A 20429-nucleotide genomic window follows, 5' to 3' on the forward strand; every position below is an offset into this window, starting at 1 on the left:
CAGAATTTCCTCCCAGGTGAAGTGACCTGAGGTCTTGTGGGTAGGCTCTTCCCTTCCCAGGGGTGCTACACCCAGTACTACTCTTCCTTTCTGCAGATCCAGCAGCATAGACAAGAACTGGAGCAATCCCTGGGGTTGTGTGTGTGTGTGTGTGTGTGTGTATATATGTACACATATATATCTATATCCTTCAATTAGTATTCATTAAATGGTTACTATGTGCCAGGCACTGTGCCAAGTGCTGGGGATATGAAAGAAGGCATAGTCAAGATGCCGTCAAGAAACTCACAGACTAACAGGGGAGACAATACACAAACGGTTCTATACAAATAAAATATAGGCAGAATAAATTGGAGTTAATTAAAAGAGAGAAGGCACTCATCAGGGAGTACTAGGAAAGACAGTCTTTCTTTTGGCAGAAAGAGAGTCTTTATTTTATTTATTTTTTCAAAATTCTTATGATAAGGGCTAAGCAATTGGGGTTAAATGACTTGCCCAGGGTCACACAGCTGGAAGTATCATCCAGGCCTGGGACTCTATCCACTGAGCTACCCTAAGGAGGAGGGACTTTAGCTGAGACTTGAAAGAAGGCAGAATACAGGAAAGGATGATGAGGAGAATTCAAGGTGATTGCATTGCGTTTACAGATGAGAACACGAGGCCCCAAGGATTTAAAAGTCTTATTCATAAAGAGTGAGTGAGTGGTGGAGGAAAGCCAGCATGGTGCTGGAGCATGGAGAGCCAATTGTGAAAATTTCATTGTGAGCATTTAAACCTCAGAAATCAGGTATGACCCAGGGCTTGATCTATTCTTTTGGTTTCTAGGCTTACAAAAATGTTAATAATGAGCTTAAACTTAAAATCACATGTAGGAGCATCTGGGTACTCAGTGGATAGAGAGTCAGGCCTAAGTTCTTTGTTCAAATCTTGCCTCAGACACGTCTTAACTGTGTGACCCTGGGCAAGTCACTTAACCCCAGTTGCCTAGCCCTTACTAACCTTGCTGCTCTTTTGCCTTGGAATTGATACTTAGGGATCACCAAGTGTCCATTAAGTGGTCTGAATGGGAGTGATAGAAACACTCAAATCCAAATGCCCCTTTTTGTCTTAGAAGTCTCGTCCGATGTATCAGAGATCCATTTCCAAGAAGACCAACACCTGGCAGGAACCATCCTTTTAGTATCCATTGTGTTAGGCTACTCCCTGACACCCCAATCTCTAGCTAGAGCCTCTTTCCCAAGCCTGCTTGTAACCTGTCAGTGTCTGTTTGCTATACTGTGTTCCCCAAAAGGTATCTGAGCCCCCAAGTTCTGTTATTCTTTGGAGAATCATCTTTGGCCCCAGAGTTTTCACTCGGCAGCGTGGCATTTAGCCCTTGGCTCTGGGTGGCAGCCAATTATTAATGACTTTGTCTCTTTCCCTGATGGAAGATTTGGTTTGTTGACTCCTAGAGTGGTTCTGTGTTTTTCCAAGTTGACACTGTAGAGCCAGAGCCAGTTAGAGATCAAAGGGCCCTTCAAGCCCTTCTCCTACAAAATCTCCCTGTCTGTCTTCCTGGAGGCAGGCTTGGAAGTAGCGGGCCCCTGTGAAAGGCATCCCACTCCGACCCTGCAGGGAGACGATGACTCAGCTGGCACTGAATTCAAACTTTCCTGGCTCAGGGCCCCTCGCTTACATCGCTGTCTAGCCTCTTGTCTTCCAAACCCTGATGTGGCTTTTCCAGAGCTCCATGGAAAGATGAAGTTCCCTGGCCCACCCGAGCCCTCTGGAGCCTTTGATGAATGGCCCAGTGCTTTTCCTTGGTACCATCGCACGGGGGAGCTGAGGAGGTGCAGGAACAGGAACTCTTGGCTTTCTCCAAACAGGATTTGCTCAGAACTTGGCTTGTGCTGAGACAGGACAGGAGAGGCCACTGTGCTTCCAAACCAGGCTAGTTGGCTCCCTGAAGCTTCCCAGGTCTCCCTGGCATTGCAGATTCCCAAACTCACCCATCTCAATGAACCTTCTGAGGAGGGATTTGCCCAAATTAATCAGGCACGCTCTGATGTAAGCTCTGATATAAGCCTTTAGACGGAGTTTTCTAAAAGTGAAAATCTGGCCAAGTCACTCCCACCTCCCCCCACATTCAATCAACTCCAATGGCTCCCTATTACCTCCAGAATCAAATATAAAATCCTGTTTGACTTTGAAAGCCTTCCTTAACCTGACCCCTTTGTACACTTCCCATCTTCCAACACCCCCCACCAACCCTCCCACCCATATACTTTGCCATCCAGTTATACCCATGTCCTTACTATTTCCCCAATAAGACACTCCATATCCCAACTCTAACTTCAGTCTTGGCTAAATTCCCTCCTTCTTGGGGCAGCTAGTTAGCACAGAGGATAGAGTAGCAGGTCGGGAGGACCTAGGTTCGAATCTGGCCTCGGATAACTTCCTAGCTATGCGACCTGGGGCAAGTCACTTAACTCCTATTTCCTAGCCCCTGCCATAAAGATTTTGAAAAAATAAAATAAAGTCCTTCCTTCTACCAGAAGAAAGCTTGCCTGCATAGAGTACTGTATAGGGTGCCTTCTCTTTTGATTAATTCCTTTATCTTGTTTGTATAGAATTGTTTGTATGTTGTCTCTCCCATTGATAGCTGGGGCTTTCTTTTGCCTTTTTTTATATCCCTAGCCCTTGGCACAGTTCCTGGCACATAATAGGTACTTAATAAATACTATACATTTAGGTGATAAATATTTTAGAATTTAGAATTTTTACTGCCAGTATGACTTTGGGCAAGTCACCTTCCCTTTCAGGCTGGCAAAAGAAACTAAGAAAAACAAAAAAGGGACTTTTTATTTTGTTAAAACCCTCAACTTCTGCCCTTTTTAAAAATTCACAGATAATTTTTCCCAATTACATGTAATAACAATTTTCAATATGTGTTTTCCAAAATATGAGATCTAAATTGTCTCCCTCCCTTCCCCACTCCTCAAAGATGGTAAATAATTTGATCTGGATTATACCTGCATTATCATGTAAAACATACTTCCATATTGGTCATTTTTGTAAGAGCACACTCATATAAAACCAAAACCCCCAAATAAAACCATAAACAATGTGAAGAATAGTGGGCTTGACCTGCATCTGGACTCTAATAGTTCTTTCTCTAGAGGTGGACAGCATTCTTTGTCCCAAGTCCTTCCAACTTGTTCTGGATCATTGTATTGCTGAGAGTGGCAAAGTCTTTCCCAGTTCATCATTCCACAATATTGCTCTTAATGTGTGCAATGTTCTCCTGGTTCTGCTTATTTCACTCTGCATCAGTTCATGGAGGTCTTTCCAGCTTTTTCTGAAATTGTCCTGCTTATTATTTCTTATAGCACAATAGTATTCCATCACGAGCATATACCACAGTTAGTTCAGCCATTCCTCAGTTGATGGGCATTCTTTCCATTTTCAATTCTTTGCCACCACAAAAAGAACCTTATCTTCTGACTTAGAATGGATACTAATTACTGATTATAAGGCAGAAGAGTAAGTGCTATGCAATATGGGTTAAGTGACCTGTCCAGGGTTACACAGCTAGGAAGCAACTGAGTTCACATTTGAATCAGATCCTCCCAACTCCAGGCCTGAAGCTCTGTATACTATGCTTTGCTGCCCCCAAAACGGGCTTTTAAAAAATTTATATTGAGGGGCCAGCTAGATGGCTCAGTGGATAGAGACCCAAGCTTAAAGACAGGAGGCTCTGGGTTCAAATGTGACCTCAGTTTCTTCCTAGCTGTGTGGCTCTGGGTAAATCACTTAACCTAGATTGCATAGCCTTTACTGCTCTTCTGCCCTGGAATAGATATTTTGTATTGATTCTAAGACAGAAGGTAAGAATTTATAAAAGAAAAAAGTGGATAACCAAAGAAGGCCAAGAACCTGTTTGCAATAGATGGAACAACAACTGACAATACACAGAGAAGATAGTAGTAGTTAATTCTTTTTGTTTGATTGATTTTTATTTTTTGTTTTAATTTGAAAATTTTTACTTAATTAGTTGATTTAGAATATTTTTCTGTTGTTACATGATTCATGTTCTTTCCCTTCCCTCCTCCCACCCTCTGCCACAGCCAACAAGCCATTCCACTGGGTTTTACATGTGTCATTGAGCAAGACCTATTTCCATACTATTGATAATTGTACCAGGATGATCATTTAGAGTCTACATCCCCAATCAGATCCCCATCTACCCAAGTGATCAAGCAGTTGTTTTTCTTCTGTTTCAATTCCTGCAATTCTTTTTCTGGATGTGGATAGCGTGATTTTTCTTTCTTAATAGATATTTTCTTTTACAATTACAGGTAATAACATTTTTGCACATAAGTTCTGAAGTTATAAGATCCAAATTTATCCCTTTCTTCCTCCCCCTTCCCAGAGATAGTAAGCAATTTGATCTGGGTTTTACAAGTATCATCATATGAGACATATTTCCATATTATTCATTGTTCTAAGAGAATAAAACCAAAACTCCAACATAGGAACCCAACAAAACTAAAATGGAAAATCATATTCTTTGATGTGTTCTGACTCCAACAGTTCTTTCTCTAGAGATGGATAGTATTCTTTGTCTTAAGTCCCTCAGAGTTGTCCCAGATCATTGTATTGCTGAGATTAGCTAAGTCTTGCAAGGATGATCATCATACAATACTGCTGTTAGTGTGGACAATATTCTCCTGATTCTGCTTGTTTCACTCTGCATCAGTTCATGTAGGTCTTTCCAGGTTTTTCTAATATGATCTAATTCTTAATTTCCTTCTCTTTCCTCTGTAAAGGAGAATGATTTTACATTGGGATAATAGACAAAAATAACTAATAGGAAGTATTAAAATGAATAAAGAGATAATAAGAGGACACTTTGATGCCCATGATGAATTAAAGTTCCTGAGCTCAGATAATAACATCCTTGACTCTTTAAAGGCCAGCAGATGTGACTTTAAGGTCACTGCTAGTAATATTTATGTCAAACATCATGGAAAAGACAAGAAAAACCACAAAATAGGAGAAGAGCAAACATTGTTCCGATTTTCAAAAAACAGAACAGATTCTGCAAGTGAAAACCAGTGAATTTGACTTTGATTCCTGGGAAAATTCTAGAAATTTTGAGAGGTAGTTGGTGAATATTTAGAAAGGGAAGTGACAATCACAGAGAGCAAGAATGACTTCATTAAGAGCAAGTCATGCCAGACCAGGCTCATTTCCTTTTTTTTCCACTATTAATAAACTAGCAAATGAAAAATACTGTTATCTAGTCTACCTAGACATTTAGGAAAGTGTTTGATAAAATATTCCATTCTAAGTTTTCTTGTGGAGAAAGAGAGATACAGTATTCAATGATACTATAATGAAGTGGATTCTGTCCTGGTTGGATGGCCAGACTCTGTAAATGTTTCTCTTGTCTTTGTGGCAGGAAGTCTCTGCTGGAAAACCCCAAGGATTTATACTTGGCCCTGTGCTGTTTAACAATTTTATCACTTACTTGGATAGAGGCAAAGAGGGCATAGTCTTCCAATTTGCAGGTGACTCAAAGTTGATGGGATAAGTAATGTTTGATGGCAGGATACAAGAGGATTTTGGTAGGCTAGTTCACTGAGCTAAATCTTAAAAGATGAAATTCATCAGGGATGAATGTAAAATCTTGTACTTAGGCACAAAAAACCAACTCCATAAATATGATATGGGGCAGCATGGATAAGTTAGCAGCTATTCTGAGAAGAATCTAGGCTTATAGCAGGTGGCAAACCCAATATGAGTCACCGGTGTGATGTGGCAGCCAAAAAAAGTTAATGTAACCTTGGGCTATATTAGGAGAGCTATGCCTTCCAAGAACAGGAAGGCAATAGTCCCACTGTACTCTGCTCTTTTCAGACATCATCTAGAGTCTGGGTAATGTTATGGTCAACAGGGTTTCAGAAAAACACTGATAAGGGCAGCTAGGAAGCACAGTGGACAGAGTGCCAGTCCTGGAAACAGGAGGTCCTGGGTTCAAATCTAACCTCATATACCTCTTAGATGTGTGAGCCTCAGCAAGTCACTTAACCCCAATTGCCTATTCCTTACCACTCTTCTGCTTTAGAATTGATACTTGTTGTTGATTCTAAGACAGAAAATAAGAATTAAAAAAATAACATTGATAAACTGGAACATATCCAGAGAGATGCAACCAACAGAATGAAAATCTTGAGCCCATGTTATAGGAGGACTGGTTGAAGGAAGCAGGAAAGTTTAGCCTAGAGAAGAGGAGCCTTAGGAGGGATATGATAAGTCTTAGTATTTCAAGGGCTCTCATGTGGAAGAGAGACGACACTTGTTCTGGATATATAGCCCCAGAGGGCATAACATGGAGTGATGGGTAGAAGCTATAAAAAAGGCCAATTCAGGTTGTGATGTTAGAAAAAACTTCTTGCCTCAAATTAGAATGGGCTGCTTGGAAAGATAATGAGTGCCTGTGCAGTAAGAAATGATGAGCAGGTTAATTTGTTGTTGTTGTTTTTAACTCTTACCTTCCATCTTAGAATCAATACTGTGCATTGGTTCCAAGGCAGAAGAGCAGTAAGGGCTAGGCAAGGGGGTTAAGTGACTTGCCCAGGGTCACACACCTAGGAAGTGTCTGAGTCCAGATTTGAACTCAGAACCTCCCACTCTAGGCCTGGATCTCTATCCACTGAGCCACTTAGCTACCTCTGAGCAGGTTAATTAAAAAAAAACTTGGAAAGACATACATGAAACTATGAAGAATGAAATAAGTAAAACCAAAAGAACATTATATACAGCAACAAAAATATCGTTTGAAGAAAGTCCTGTGTATGTCCACCTTCAGAGAAAGATATAAATGATATAAATGATAGAGACATGTAAGGAATACTCTATATATGTGTGTATATGGGAATATATGTATATATATAACTAATAAGTATATATAGTCAAATACCTTCTTTAGTACAGAGAAGGGAGGGAGGGAGATACCTGGGAATTTTAATATAACAAACAAATAGAAAAAATAAAATAAACTACAAAGAAAGGTAATGAGCTCTCCTTCCTCAAAGGCCTTTAAGCAGAGGCTGGACAACCGCTTGTCAGTACATTAGAATAGAGATTCCTTTCATAAATGGGTTGGACTAGAGGGTTTCAGAAGTGCCTTCCAATCTCAAAATTCAATAATTGATCTCTATCCGAAAGAGGCTGAACTGGGTGACCAGAAAGATCCTTTCAGCTCTAAATCTGTACTTTTTTGTTCCTTTATCTTTTGGGGCCTCTTTCTCTTGGTCTAAAAAAAAAATCTTAATTCTTTCTACCTTCTCTGATTTTCCAATTTGCATTGAGGGAATTGCCATTTGGTCAGTGATGACAAGTTCATGACTGGCAGCTAGATGGTGCAGTGAATGGTTCCCAGCCTGGAATCAGGACGATCCGAATTCAAATTTGACCTCAGATTATGAGCTATGTGTGACCCTGGACAAGTCACTTAAGCCTGTTTGCCTCAGTTTTCTCATCTATAAAGTGAACTGAAGGAGGAAATGGACAAGTACTTCAGGGTCTTTGCCAAGAAAACCCCAAATGAGGTCACAAAGAGTCTGACAAGACTGAAATGACTGAACAACAAATGAAGGACCCTGTGTTAAGTTAGGGAAGCAAAGATATTTTTTTAAAGGTAAGACTGAAGAGAGTTTACTTTCTGTTGGATCATCTCGTCTACCTCCCTCATTTTTCAGGTGAGGAAACTGAAGATCTGTAAAAGGCAAAATAAGTTGCCCAATGATATTCAGCCTGTTAGGGACAGAGAAGGAGCCAGAACCTGGATTCCTTAACTCAGGATCTGATGGAATCATCTTTTCCCATTCTATAACACTCCCAAAGCTTCTAGGGCACATCTCTCCAGGATATTTTCTGCTTCCTGGTTTGTGGGTGTATGACAGAGAGCTGGGAAGTAAGGGGTGAACAGCAAGGGGGAAATTCCAATCATAGAATAAACTAAAAGGTCTTGCCTTCAGAGTGCCTCTTTCAACTATTTAGTTGAATTTAAGCTCTAGTAACAGTCAGAGCAGGTAAATAGACTGGTGGATAGAATGCTCAGGAAGACCTGAGTCCAGCTTTGGACACATTAGCTATGTAACACTGGACAAGTCACATAACCTCTGTTTGCCTCAGTTTCCTCAGCTACAAAATGGAGATAATAACAGCACCTGCCTCAAAGGGTAATTGGAAGGATCAAATGAGACAATAGTTGTAAAATAACTTGGCAAGTGACTGGCACATAGTAGGTGCTATTTGAAAATGTTTATTCTCTTCCCTTCCTTCCTCCCATAGTTAACTCTGTCCTAGCCCTCTTTTGTCCCTTTCTACGATAACTTTGGGATCTGTGCTCTAATGCTAACACCTTTCATACTAGATCTCTTCTTTTCCTTTTCCCTTTATTCTTCTGGTGCTCGCCCAAACCAACTTTCTCCTGAAGAAACCATATTTTCACCCTCCGCCCCTTTCTGAGACTAGCAGCTATTTCTCTCACATCCCCCTGGCATACAGAGCCAAGAGGATGACTTGGCACAATCCTTGTTCCCCACTGCCACTTTCAGACCCTCTTTTTGACATCATCATTAACCAAAATAATACCCTTTTCTCCTTGGCAGTTCACACCACCCTATCCAGATTTCTGTTGCTGTGGCCCATAGACCTCCAACTAACTCTTTTTTCTATCCACTAAGTTCCTACCTGGTTCACAGCTGTCTTCTCAGTATTGATCCGTACCCCTTTGATCAGCTTGGCCTCCCAATTGCTCAAGCTTCCCAGCTCCTTTAACCTCTATCTCCAGGCTACCGAAATCATGAGTGAGAGTGGCCATCACAATACAATTTGGATGCCAAATAGCAAAAATATAGAAATAGGTCTTGATCAATGATACATGTAAAACCCAGGGGAATTGTGCATCAGCTACAGGGGATGGGGGGAGGACGGGTGGGAAAGAACATGAATCATGTAACCAGGGGAAAATATCCTAAATTAATTAATTAATTAAAAATTTTAAATTCAATTAAAAAATGTAGATGTCAATTCCCTTTTCTCCCCATCAGCATACTTTATGATAAAGTATGATGATACTTTGGGCAGCTGAGCGCTTACTTCCATGGATAGGTCTGGAGTTGGGAAAACCTGAGTTGAAATCCAGTCTCAGACATTTACTGCCTGTGTGACCCTGGGCAAGTCACATCACCCTGCTTATCTCAGTTTCCTCATTTGTAAAATGAGATGGAGAAGGAAATGGCAAACCATTCTAGCATCTTTGCCCAAAAAACCCCAAATGGGGTCATAAAGAGTTGGATACAATTAAAGTGACTGGACAACGACATGATGACACTTTATCAGATGCATTAAAATATCCCTCCCTCTCTCCACTCATTTGCTCAGGTGCCATAACCCTATTAGAGCTGCGATGATAATAAATGCCTCTATTTTATATGCCTTGGTAGATATTAATACTCAGAGGTGGAGCCAAACTTATCTGCTTCATCTTTCAAGCCATCTTCTCTCATGTTAACATGTGCTTGGGAGATATTTTGGTGCAGGAGAGCCTCTGAGGCAGCATTTGCTCTACTGAATCAAATTGGGGGTTTTTTAATAGCCAAAAAGTAACCCAATGGGATCTTTTGTTCTCGGCACCTTCTAGTCAATTGAATGATTGTAAAAATGTGGTCTGTGAATTGTGGGGATATAAATAATTATCTAGAACACCTTGCTCTTCCCTTCTCAAGCCTTCATCTGAGTTTCCCTTGATATACATATTTATTATATATTACATATTTAATTATTCTCCTAAAAACTTTGTAGAAATGGGAGAATGGGCAAGTAAGAGATAGATCCTTACCACTCAGTGATATATGGCTGCCAAGGTAATGTTACTTTAAAAGTTATATTAGAGGTGGTGGTGGTGCAGCTAGGTAGCTCAGGGGATTGAGAGCCAGGCCCAAAGATGAGAGGTCCTGGGTTCAAATCTGGACTCAGCAACTTTCTAGCTGTGTGACCCTGGGCAAGTTACTTAATTCCACTATCTAACCCTTGCAACTTCTCTGTTTTAGAATAGATACTGTAAGCAGTTTGGGATGACTTATGTCTGTGTAATGATGCTCTGGTTGCAATATAGTTTATTTGTTGGATTCTCAAGGATATTTTTAGTTATATATTTATAGTAGTGATATCAGTCATCTGTTCATTTTTAAAGGTTAGGAAGCTCCCAGTGTGTATTTCTATCTATCTGATTGTGTCTTTCTGAGTACCTGGCAGCTTCTGACTTTCGCAACCTTCAGTGACATGTGGCACAATTTCTACTTCACTATTGCATGCTCTATGTGGATCAATAAATCAGGGCCACTTCATGATCATAGTTTTGCAATTTTAGATAACAGCAACTAGGTGCTTAATTGATATTATTAATCCGTTAAAATAAACAAATGTATAAGGAGAAAGATTGAGAGAGAGGTAGAAGAGGGAGAGGGAGGGAAGGGGAGGAAGAGAGAAAGAAAGGGAGAAGGAAAGGGAGGGGGGAAAGAGAGGGAAGAGAGGGAAGGAGGGAGGGAGGAAGGGAAGGAGAGAGGATATATAGAGATAGAGGAGGTGAGGATTTTTCTAAAAACAAGTTGATGGACTGACAGTGGGTGATTGATTAGAAAATGACTCCCAATTCACTAACCATTTGTTTGCTTACAACCAGGATGTCATCAGTTTGGGGTTTTATGATGTTATTCCAGGTTTGCTATGGCCATCGTCTCCTTGGATAAGATGCTCTTGACATACAGGCAGGAGGCATCTAACTTGTCTTAAAGTCTTTGAGCTTCTTTATTTACTCCTGAACTTTTGACATTTTTGTTTCCCTATGACCATCTTTGCACTGAAATTGATGAGAATTAAAGTATATGTTGGGGCAGCTAGGTGGCTAAGTGGATAACGAGCCAGGCCTGAAGACAGGAGAGCCTGGGTTCAAATCTGGTCCCAGACACATCCTAGCTGTGGGGTCCTGGACAAGCCTCTTAACCCCCATTGCCTAGCCTTTACCACTCTTTTGCCTTGGAACCAATACACAGTAGTGATTCTAAGATGAAAGGTAAGAGGTTGTTTATTTTTAAGCATTTATTAAGCTCTAACTATGTACCAAGCACTGGGCTAGTGCTAGGGATACAATGGCAAGAATGAAAGAGTTTTTGCCTTCCAGGAGTTTTCATTCAGACTGACAGTTTTAGAATTGAGAGGGACCTCAGTAGCCATCTCTTGAAACTGATACCTCAATGGGATCCTAGATATAGCATACCCAACAAATGGTCAACCAACTTCTGCTTGAGGATCTCCATTCAAGGGGAACCTATCACCTCTCTGGGAAACCCATTCTACTTTTGGAAAGCTCTAAGTGTTAGGATAGCTGGATTGCACAGTGGATAGAGCACTGGAATCCGGAAGACCTAGCTTCCTGGGTTCAAATGTGACCTCAGACGCAGAGGCAGCAGGTAAGCTGTACTCAACTGAATCCATGCTGTATCCTGTTGACTATACCTCCCAGGTTGTGGTTAAGGAAAACCTCATTTTGTTAACAGATCAATGATGTATGGATGTTTCATTTTATGCCAGTCCAAAACCAGAACTACTGGATTGACTTCCCACACATGTGGAAGAAGGATTTGACTGGTCATATTTGGTCTCAGAGGGCAGAACCATGTGGAAGTAGCAAAGGAGTCATATTCAATTTTATGGCAGGAAAAACTTCCTTATACTTGTTCAGTCATGTCTAACTTGTCATGACCTCATTTGGGATTTTCTTGGTAGAAATACTGGAGGGGTTTGCCATTTCCTTCTCTACTTCATTTTACAGTTGAGGAAACTGAGGCAAACAAGATGAAGTGATTTGCCCAGGGTCAGATAGTGTCCAAGGCCAGATTTGAACTCAGGAAGACAGGTCTTCAGGCCCCAGACTTTATGCACTATGGCGCCACCTAGCTTCCCATGTAGGTATATAGCTACTATGTCAAATAAGTATAAAGGGTTTGGGGGAGAGAGGATAGATAGTAGCTGGAGGAAAGGAAACAAGGAGAACCTTAGGTAGGGGTTGGTGCTTGAGCTCAGCTTTGAAGGATGCTAAGAATTCAAATAAGCAGAGGTGAGGAGGAGGGGCATTTCAAGCCTGCAGGACAGCTGTGTAAAGGGAGCCTTGAGATGGAATGATGGGATGTCCTATATGAAGAACAGCAAGTAAGCTAGCTTGGCTGGCGTTTCTGAAGGACAGTTAATGACCCTAGAAGTGTCCAGAGGAGCCAGATGGCAAGACTTTAAATATCAGACAAAAGAATTTGTGTTTCATCCTGGGGCACAAGAGAGTCACTGAGAGTGATATAGCTAAGGAAGGGGGGTTGGAGTGAGAAGAGACTTACAGCTGGGAAACCAAGTAGAAAGCCATTGTAGTAGTCTAGGCAAGAGGTGATGAGCTACTGTGGTAGCTAGGCAAGAGAAGGGGGAGTCACAAAGGTTTGCTGTAAATGTAGAATTAATGAGACTGAACAACTGATTAGCTATGGGGAACGAAGACTCTTAGTTCTGTGAGACTCCTCATGACTCCATTTTGAGGGATTTTCTTGGCAAAGACCGAACCACCAAGGAGTGGTTTGCTGTTTCCTTCTCCAGCTCATTTTACAAATAAGGAAACTGAGGCAAACGGTGTCCAGGATCACACAGCTAGAAAGTATCTGAGGCCAGATACAAATTCACTAAGATAAGCCATTTAGCTGCCCTGGGGAGTGAGGGAGAGAGAATCTATTCTACGAGTGTTGAGCCTGAATGTTTATCTAGCTCGATTCACAGAATATAAACACAGTCTATCTCCAGGAGCATACTCAAAACCTTTCCAGCATAGTTGAACCTTCCAAAATAGTACTAATATTTACACAGTTTGCAAAGTGTTTTACATTTCATTGATCCTCCTCTGGTTTGGCCAGTCATCTCATGATAAGGCATCATAGTAGAAATGTGTGGCTCCTTTAGCACTGTTGTGAAGAAAGCATTTGGAATGCTATCAGATCATATTATTTTTGTACAATTCTAATTACTAGGAAATTTTCCATTCTAATAAGACAAAAGCCTATTCCATCTAACTCAGACTCAAGCCAACAAGCATTTATTAAGCCTGTATTTTGTGCCAGGCATAATGCTAAGAAGAGAGGATACAAAGAAAAATACAAGAGAGTTCCTGCCTTCAAGAAGCTCACAGTCTAATGAGGGAGACAACATGTAAAATAGATGTACACAAACTCTAGAAAGTATAAAATGGAGATAATTCTAGAGGGAAGGTGTTAACATGAAGAGAAATAAAGAAAGGCTTCCCGTAGAGAGTGGTCATAGTTCTGCCCTCTAGGATGAAGAACAAGTTTAATTTATCTTCTGTGACAATTCTCCAAATATTTGAAGACAATTCTTTTCTCCTTCCAATTCCTGAGTCTTCATTTTCTCCAGGTTAGACATGCCCTAGTATTTCAAAACATCCTTGAATGAATGAATGAATGAATGAACAAATGAGCATTTTTAAAACCCTACTATTTAGACAGCTAGATGGCCTAGTGAGACAGATTTTTATTTTTATTTTGAAACATTTTTTCACATGTACATAATTCATTTTCTTTCCCTCCCCTCCCCAGAGCCAAAAAGCAATTCCACTGGATTGTACAAATGCTATCACTTGATACCTATTTCCATATTATTCATTTTTGCTATAGAGCAATCTTTTAAAGCCTAAAGCCCAAATCACATATCCATATATACATGTGATAAGTGATGTCATATGTTTTGCTTTTGCATTTCTACTCCCATAATTCTTTCTCTCAATGTGGTTAGCACTCTTTAATATAAGTCCTTCAGGAGTATCCTAGCTTGTTGCATTGCTACTAGTAGCAAAGTCCCTTACATTGGATTTTTCCACAGTGTTTTACTTTCTGTGTACAGTGTTCTTTTGGTTCTGCTCATTTTGTTCTGCATCAGTTCATTGAGGTTCTCCCAGTTCAGATAGAAATCCTCCAGATCAATAATATGGAATCATATACTACAATTTGTTCAGCCATTCCCCAATCGAGGGACACCCCCTCATTTTCTAATTTTTTGCCTCCACAAAGAGCTTGACTATGAATATGTCCCAGTGGGATAGAACACTGGACCTGGAGTCAGGAAGATCCCAGTTCAAATCCAGTTTCAGACACTTACTAAGCTGTGTGACCTGAGCAAGTTATTTAACCAACACCTGCCTCAGTGTCCTAGACTGTAAAAGGGGGACAATAATAATTCCTCCCAGGGTTGTTGTGAGGGTACAATAAAATAATAGTTGAAAAGTACTTTGCAAATCTTAAAGTGTAACATAAATACTAGCCATCACCAACATCATCATTATCATCATCATTTTTATTATTACCTGTCAGACACTGTTAATCCAAATGCAAAAGTAAAACTGCCCCTGCATTCAAGGACCTTATTTTAATATGGAGGCATGAGCCATCATAGGGAGAGATGACCAGGGAAGGGACTTTGGTCTGGGAAGTCACAGTGAGTAGAACCAATGGTAACTGATTGACATGCTTCTTCCAAGAAGAATGATAGTATTGGTTTAATTACTCTCTCCAGCCCGAACAAAAGGTAGAAAGCAAGGCAGCCTAGACAGGAAGAAGCAGTGCAGCTTGGGTCAGACAACTGGGGCCAGGACAACGTGGCCCCGGAGATGGAGCTAGAGGATTTCTTGGGAGATGTAGAAGCAATACATACTCCCTCCTCCCTTCTGCCTCTTAGACTCTCTGTTTTCCTCAGCTTAAGCAATACCTTCTAAATGAAGCCTTCTTGATTTCCCCCAGCTGCTAATATCTTCTTCAAAAAACAACCATCACCACCACCTCTTGTGGTTATTTTGTATATGCTTGCATATGTACTCCTTTGATTGGCTGTAAGCTCTTTGAGGGAAGGAACTATTTTGATTTTGTCCTTGTGTCTCCAGCACCTATTGGGCTAAAAATAACAATATCTAGCATTTAGACAGCATTTTGGGGTTTGTGAAGCATATATTTCATTTCATCTTCACATCCCCCCTGTGAAATAGGTGCTATTATTATTCCTCATCTGTAAACAGAGGCAGAGTAAGGTAATAAAAGTGACTTGCCCAGGGTCACACAATTTGTAGTGCCACAGACAAGATTTGATTTCAGATCTTCTGGATTCCAAGTCCAGTGCTTAGCACATATAAGGATGAAGAAATACTTGTTGACTGATAGTTAACCAGTAAGATTGCTTCATGGGCAGGTAGGTGGAGCAATGGGTGAGAAGTCCTGAGTTCAAATACAGCCCCTGACACTTACTTTACCTCAGTTTCTTGATTTGTAAAATGAACTGGAGAAGGAAATGGTAAATCACTCTAATATCTCTGCTCAGAAAACCCCAAATGGGGTCACAAAGAGTTGGATATGACTGAAAATGACTGAACAACAATAACAATAAAGATTCCTTCTAAATTTAGGGATCCTGTCAACACAGCCTGGCTTCTGTCTCATTATGTAGACTGGACTCACTTGAAAGTAGTTACAGTTACAGAAAGAAGTTAAGTTACAGAACTTAAAAAAAGGCTCATCACCAGACTCCTCAGAGCCTGGCACATAGTAGGGCTTTAATAAATTCTCAATGGGGGTAGCAAGGTGGATCAGTGGATTGAGAGCCAAGCCTAGAGATGGGAGGTCCTGGGTTTAAATCTGGCCTCAGACACTTCCTAGCTGTGTGACCCTGGGCAAGTCACTTAACCCCCTTGCCTAGCCCTAACTGCTCTTCTGCCTTGGAACCAATACACAGCACTGATTCTAAGGCAGAAGGTAAGGGGTTTTTAAATAAATAAATAAAAGCTTACTGTTTTGGGGGGTGGGGGAGGTTAATGGAGGTAAATGTGTTTTGGAAAGCATGAAGCTTCCTGCCAAAAATGGTCTTGATAATCATATTTGGAGAGGCACGTGGCATCCTATAAAAACACCATCGCTTAAGAACTCTTTTCAATCTGGCCAGGCATCTAAGACGTCACTCACAGTTTGAGTCTCCACTCTGTTTCCTGGAGGAGTATCTTGGATATAGTGTTTAAAAGGATTATTCTAAATAGTCTATTAAAAGTGCACATTTAAAATGAGTGGCCCAGCAGGACTTTTTCTGGGAGCCCTGAATCATTCTAAGAACCCAAAGCAGTGCTGGGTGTCATTTGGGGCTCATTTCTGAAAACGTACCCAGATTCCCACCTGGGACAAAGTCGGTGCCCTGTTATTAATGGCTACTGTAACAGGCAGAGCCCCCATCCCCAGATCATTCATCATTGTGACACTTGATTTGGAATGTGTGCTGAATGAAGGAAAGGACTGGGGATGCCTCATACCAGCTTCCCTAACCCAGATAATCTTCCGGGGGAGTGTTGGGTAGGTGGGTGGGTGGGGGATCACCCGAAAAAATTACCCATGGGGAGAAAAGTTTGCTCTGCTGAAATTAGGGACCTTATTCTTTCAGCCTTATTATAACATCCTCTGTTCCCTTCCCTGACCTCTACCACCTAAAGCCATTTGTTCTCTGGTGACCAGAGGCAGAGGCAGCTACTGGTATTGACTTTTCTGTGAGCAGAGGAGGCCTAGTTGGGGGTGTAGGGTTTTAGTTATCACATGTTTGAGCCTGCCAGGAGCTCCTAGGCTTATGGGAAAAGGTTTGTGTATAGAGGAAGCTAGTTCAAACTGCAGTTGGAACCTTCATCCCCCCACCCCTCCCTGCCCCCAGCAACAACAGATGTAGAGTCAATATGGTGTCAAGGAAAAAATATAGCACTTGGAGTTGAAAGACTTGCGTTCTTGTCCCAAGCTGGGCTTTTTAGTTACTGTGAACAAATTCTATACCCTCTAAATTATTATTAGCATTTGTTAAAGAGGAGGAGGTTGAGGCAGCTAGGTGGCTCAATGGTCAGGCCTAGAAATGGGAGGTCATGGGTTCAAATTTAGCCTCAGATAATTCCTAGCTGTATGAACCTGGTCAAGTCACTTAATCCTAATTACCTTGCCCTTATTTGCTCTTCTGTCTTAGAACCAATACAAAATAAGGGTTTAAAATAAGGGTTTAAAAATAGAGAGGAAGGTCTTCTCAGAACAATATTCTGGACTTGATACTGAGTTGGTAGTTCAGTAGAGAAGGGCAGAATCATCCACTCTTCCAAGTTTCCTTTTGGGAACCTGCCTGAACATTTAAATGATGAAAGAGCAGATTCTGCCTAGGGGAAGGACTCTAGAGAGTGGAATGGTGTCTTGGGGCATCGGGGATTCAGTGTTAAAGAAGCCTTTATTAAGTCAGTGCATCTTATAGGGAGTCAGGGCCATAAGACTAGCCATATATGAGTTCTGGGTATCCAAAAGAACTGCTACATTTTCCTCAGCCTCTAAGTCCATTATCTTTAAGGTTAGTATAGTGCTTGTATAATGCTGAGAAAACAGACAAATGTGTTAAAGCACCAGCCTATAGGAGGCACCATGGTAGAGTGGAAAAGAATATTGGCTCCAGAATGAGAGGTTGTGGGTTCAAGCCCCACCTCTACCACTTTCTACCTGTATGGCCTTAGGTTAGATAAAAAAAAAAAAAAACATTCTTGGACTTGGTTTCCCTATATGTTCAGTAATGAGATTTTAAGTAGATGACTTCTGAGCTCTCGCCTAGCTATAAATCTATCATCATATGGGGACCAGAGATTGAAAGGGAGATGACTAGCATTACCATATCATATGTGCTTTAAGAGGGCATGAGACCTATGCACACCTTTGTAAGCCAGCCTAATACAAATTCACAAGCATCATTTCAGCCAATCAAATGGGGATTTGCAAAGGAGCCGACCTTTGTGTTGGATTGAGCAAAGAATACGGTAGAAACATCTCTTAGTCATCCAAGAATATGGAAACAGCTTCTGTACAGTAGCTGGAGTCTCTAAATGTCAACTCCCCTATGTAATTTCTAAAGACCCTGGCTCAAGGGTATGAGAGAGAGACAGGACCTCAGGATTCTTTCATCTATATTTTGCATATGTTCGGTGAAGAATTTGCAAGTCTCTTCTGTCCACTTCTCAGCCAAAATGCTATTGCTTCTCATTGATTGACTCTCATTTTTCTGGCCATTGATGGAGCTTCCTTGTCCCAGAAGTCCTCAGCAGAAAGCCAGAAGGTCTGCCACTCAGGGCATCAGAGAGGAGGAAGGATAATTTTGCAAAGTTTTACTCCTGTCCCCTAATCTTCCGCAGGCGATTAAGAGTAAACTGTTTCCTGGTGTCTAGAGAATGAATGGCTTTATCCCAGGCGGCCAATGAGGCTTGAGGGCTGCCATCACCCATCCTTACCTGGGCCCCTAGAGAGATGCCTCCGCCCCGCCCCCTCCAGGACTCTTGACAGCTTGAAGGCAGCCTGAAGAGAAACCTTGCAAGAGGAAGTGGCTTCTGAACTCCACTTCAAACTCCGCGAGTGGCAGGAAAGAGGAGAGGGGGTGGGGGCCGTGGTGAGAGGGTGAGCTTGCATGTTCAGCGGTGCTGCGACACAGGAGATGAAACCACAGATGGTGATTGAGTTGGAGAGGGAGGCAAAGCAGAAACTCACCCAGGTCTGACACCGGCGTTGTGTAGCTGCGCCTAGTGGGGAAGGGAGGGCCGTGGGCGGAGAAGGGAAAAGGTTAGCCTGCCCAGGAGCCAGTCAATCTTTCTGGAAAATAAACGGAGGAGGGGGCAAGGATTGCCAGGAGAAGCAGAGGATCCGAGGCGAGGCGAGGAAGTGTCGGCAGCAGGAGCCCAGGGGGAGCGGAGCACACGGGATCTTGCCGGCCGGCGGGCTGGCGAGCTGAACTGGAACTGAATTGAGATATCCTCTTGCCCACTGCCGCATTCGGAGTTCTGGGGGTCTCCCCACCTCACGCGTTGCCCCCGGGCTGGCCAGTGCCCAGGAGCTAGGGAGCTGCCCCCGTCACGGGTGCCCGCTGTAGATGACCGTGGACAGCACCATGAGCAGTGGGTACTGCAGTCTGGATGAAGAGTTGGAAGACTGTTTCTTTACCGCCAAGACTTCCTTTTTCAGGAATGCACAGAGCAAGGCCCCCTCGAAGGTAAAAAAGAAAAACCCAAAGAAGGCAGGAGGGACTTTTGGGGGGGGGGGGTGCTGTGTGTGCTGGACGATGAGCACTAAAGGCCTTTCCAACTCCCTAGGCTCTAAGATGGAGTGAGTGGATGCCTCACACTCAGGAAGGAGCTAGATATGTCAGGCCCTCTGGCTGTTTCTCTGAATGAGTGGGCAGGCATTTCTGGGACATGTGGGGCTGCCTCTCCTGAAGATGCCAGATCACTTAGCAGATGGCCTGGCACCTTTAGGAGAATTGCCTATCTTAGGTAGCTTTGGTTTCTTCCATCCTCCTCTTCTCAGATTGATCCTCTAATCTCTAGTTAGGATGGTGGGATCTTCTGGTGGGATGGTTTACTTGGCTTGCCTGAATGTAAGAGGATAAAAGCTGGCAGGGCTGCTGTCTGCCCTTAAGAGCTAAATCCATGGCCCAGAAGGATTAGCTGGAAGGTAGCCACTCCAGCTCCTAGCAGGGCAAAGGTGGAGACTTCCGTATTTCAGTCGCCATGGGGCTTTGCTCAGAAACCATCTTAAAACAGATCTCTCCAGCTCTGCAGAAGTGAAGGGGGTTTAAGGAGGAAGATTGGTCTGAACGCCTCTGAGCTAATAATTTTCCCACACTTCATAGTTTTAACTTCCTGGATCGATCTGAGCTCTACCATGGCTTACATAAAACTTCAGAATTGAGGTTGTCCACCTGGCTGCTTCCTAAACACAACCAGTCTGCCCCCTACCCCCACAAAATGGTTGCAGTCTTTTCCTCACTATCTGCAACATATCTTGGCTATAGTGGTGTCAGAGTTGTTTGCTTGGCTTTTTTTAATCAGGAGAGGAGGGCTCTGAGCCAAACTCTAAGAGAGGCTTTCTGAAAAGGGACCATTTGTTAAGGGGGAGATTGAACTGTTAAATTTCACAGGTGTATGGCAGGTTCATCATTAATTCAATATTCTTGTCCAGATTATAATTAACAACAACAAAATATAGATCTCAGGCTCATCTCTGGGGCCTCCCCTATCAATAATTCACCTTGCTAGGAGCCCTTGCTTAAACTGAATTCTAAGGCAATCATAGCAACCAGATGATCCTTCTTTCCCCAAATTCACAGACCCTCCCCTCCCCCCCATCCTCCTCCCTCCTCTCCCCCTGACAAATTCTCTGGACCTTTCTACTTGGTAAAAATCAGAGTTCTTTTTCTCTAGAATTTGTATATTTGTTCAGTGTTAGTTCAGTTCCTATGTCCTT

At 42.2% G+C, this 20429-nt stretch overlaps 1 protein-coding gene across 2 annotated transcripts in view; it reads left to right on the plus strand.

Annotated features, from left to right (window-relative positions):
- Positions 1-20429, plus strand: part of RASSF5 (Ras association domain family member 5) — a 110254-nt gene that overhangs the window by 45929 nt on the left and 43896 nt on the right. The window contains exon 1 of one of the 2 annotated variants that reach the window (XM_007481284.3): positions 17754-19176. The exons of the other annotated variant lie outside the window; for it this stretch is intronic. Coding sequence (XP_007481346.1) covers positions 19057-19176 — 120 coding nt within the window. The 5' untranslated portion in view covers positions 17754-19056. Of the gene's footprint in view, positions 1-17753; positions 19177-20429 lie in introns of those variants that run through there. 2 annotated transcript variants of the gene reach the window in all.

Source organism: Monodelphis domestica, chromosome 2 (assembly GCF_027887165.1).
Source record: "Monodelphis domestica isolate mMonDom1 chromosome 2, mMonDom1.pri, whole genome shotgun sequence".
Lineage (NCBI taxonomy): Eukaryota > Metazoa > Chordata > Mammalia > Didelphimorphia > Didelphidae > Monodelphis > Monodelphis domestica.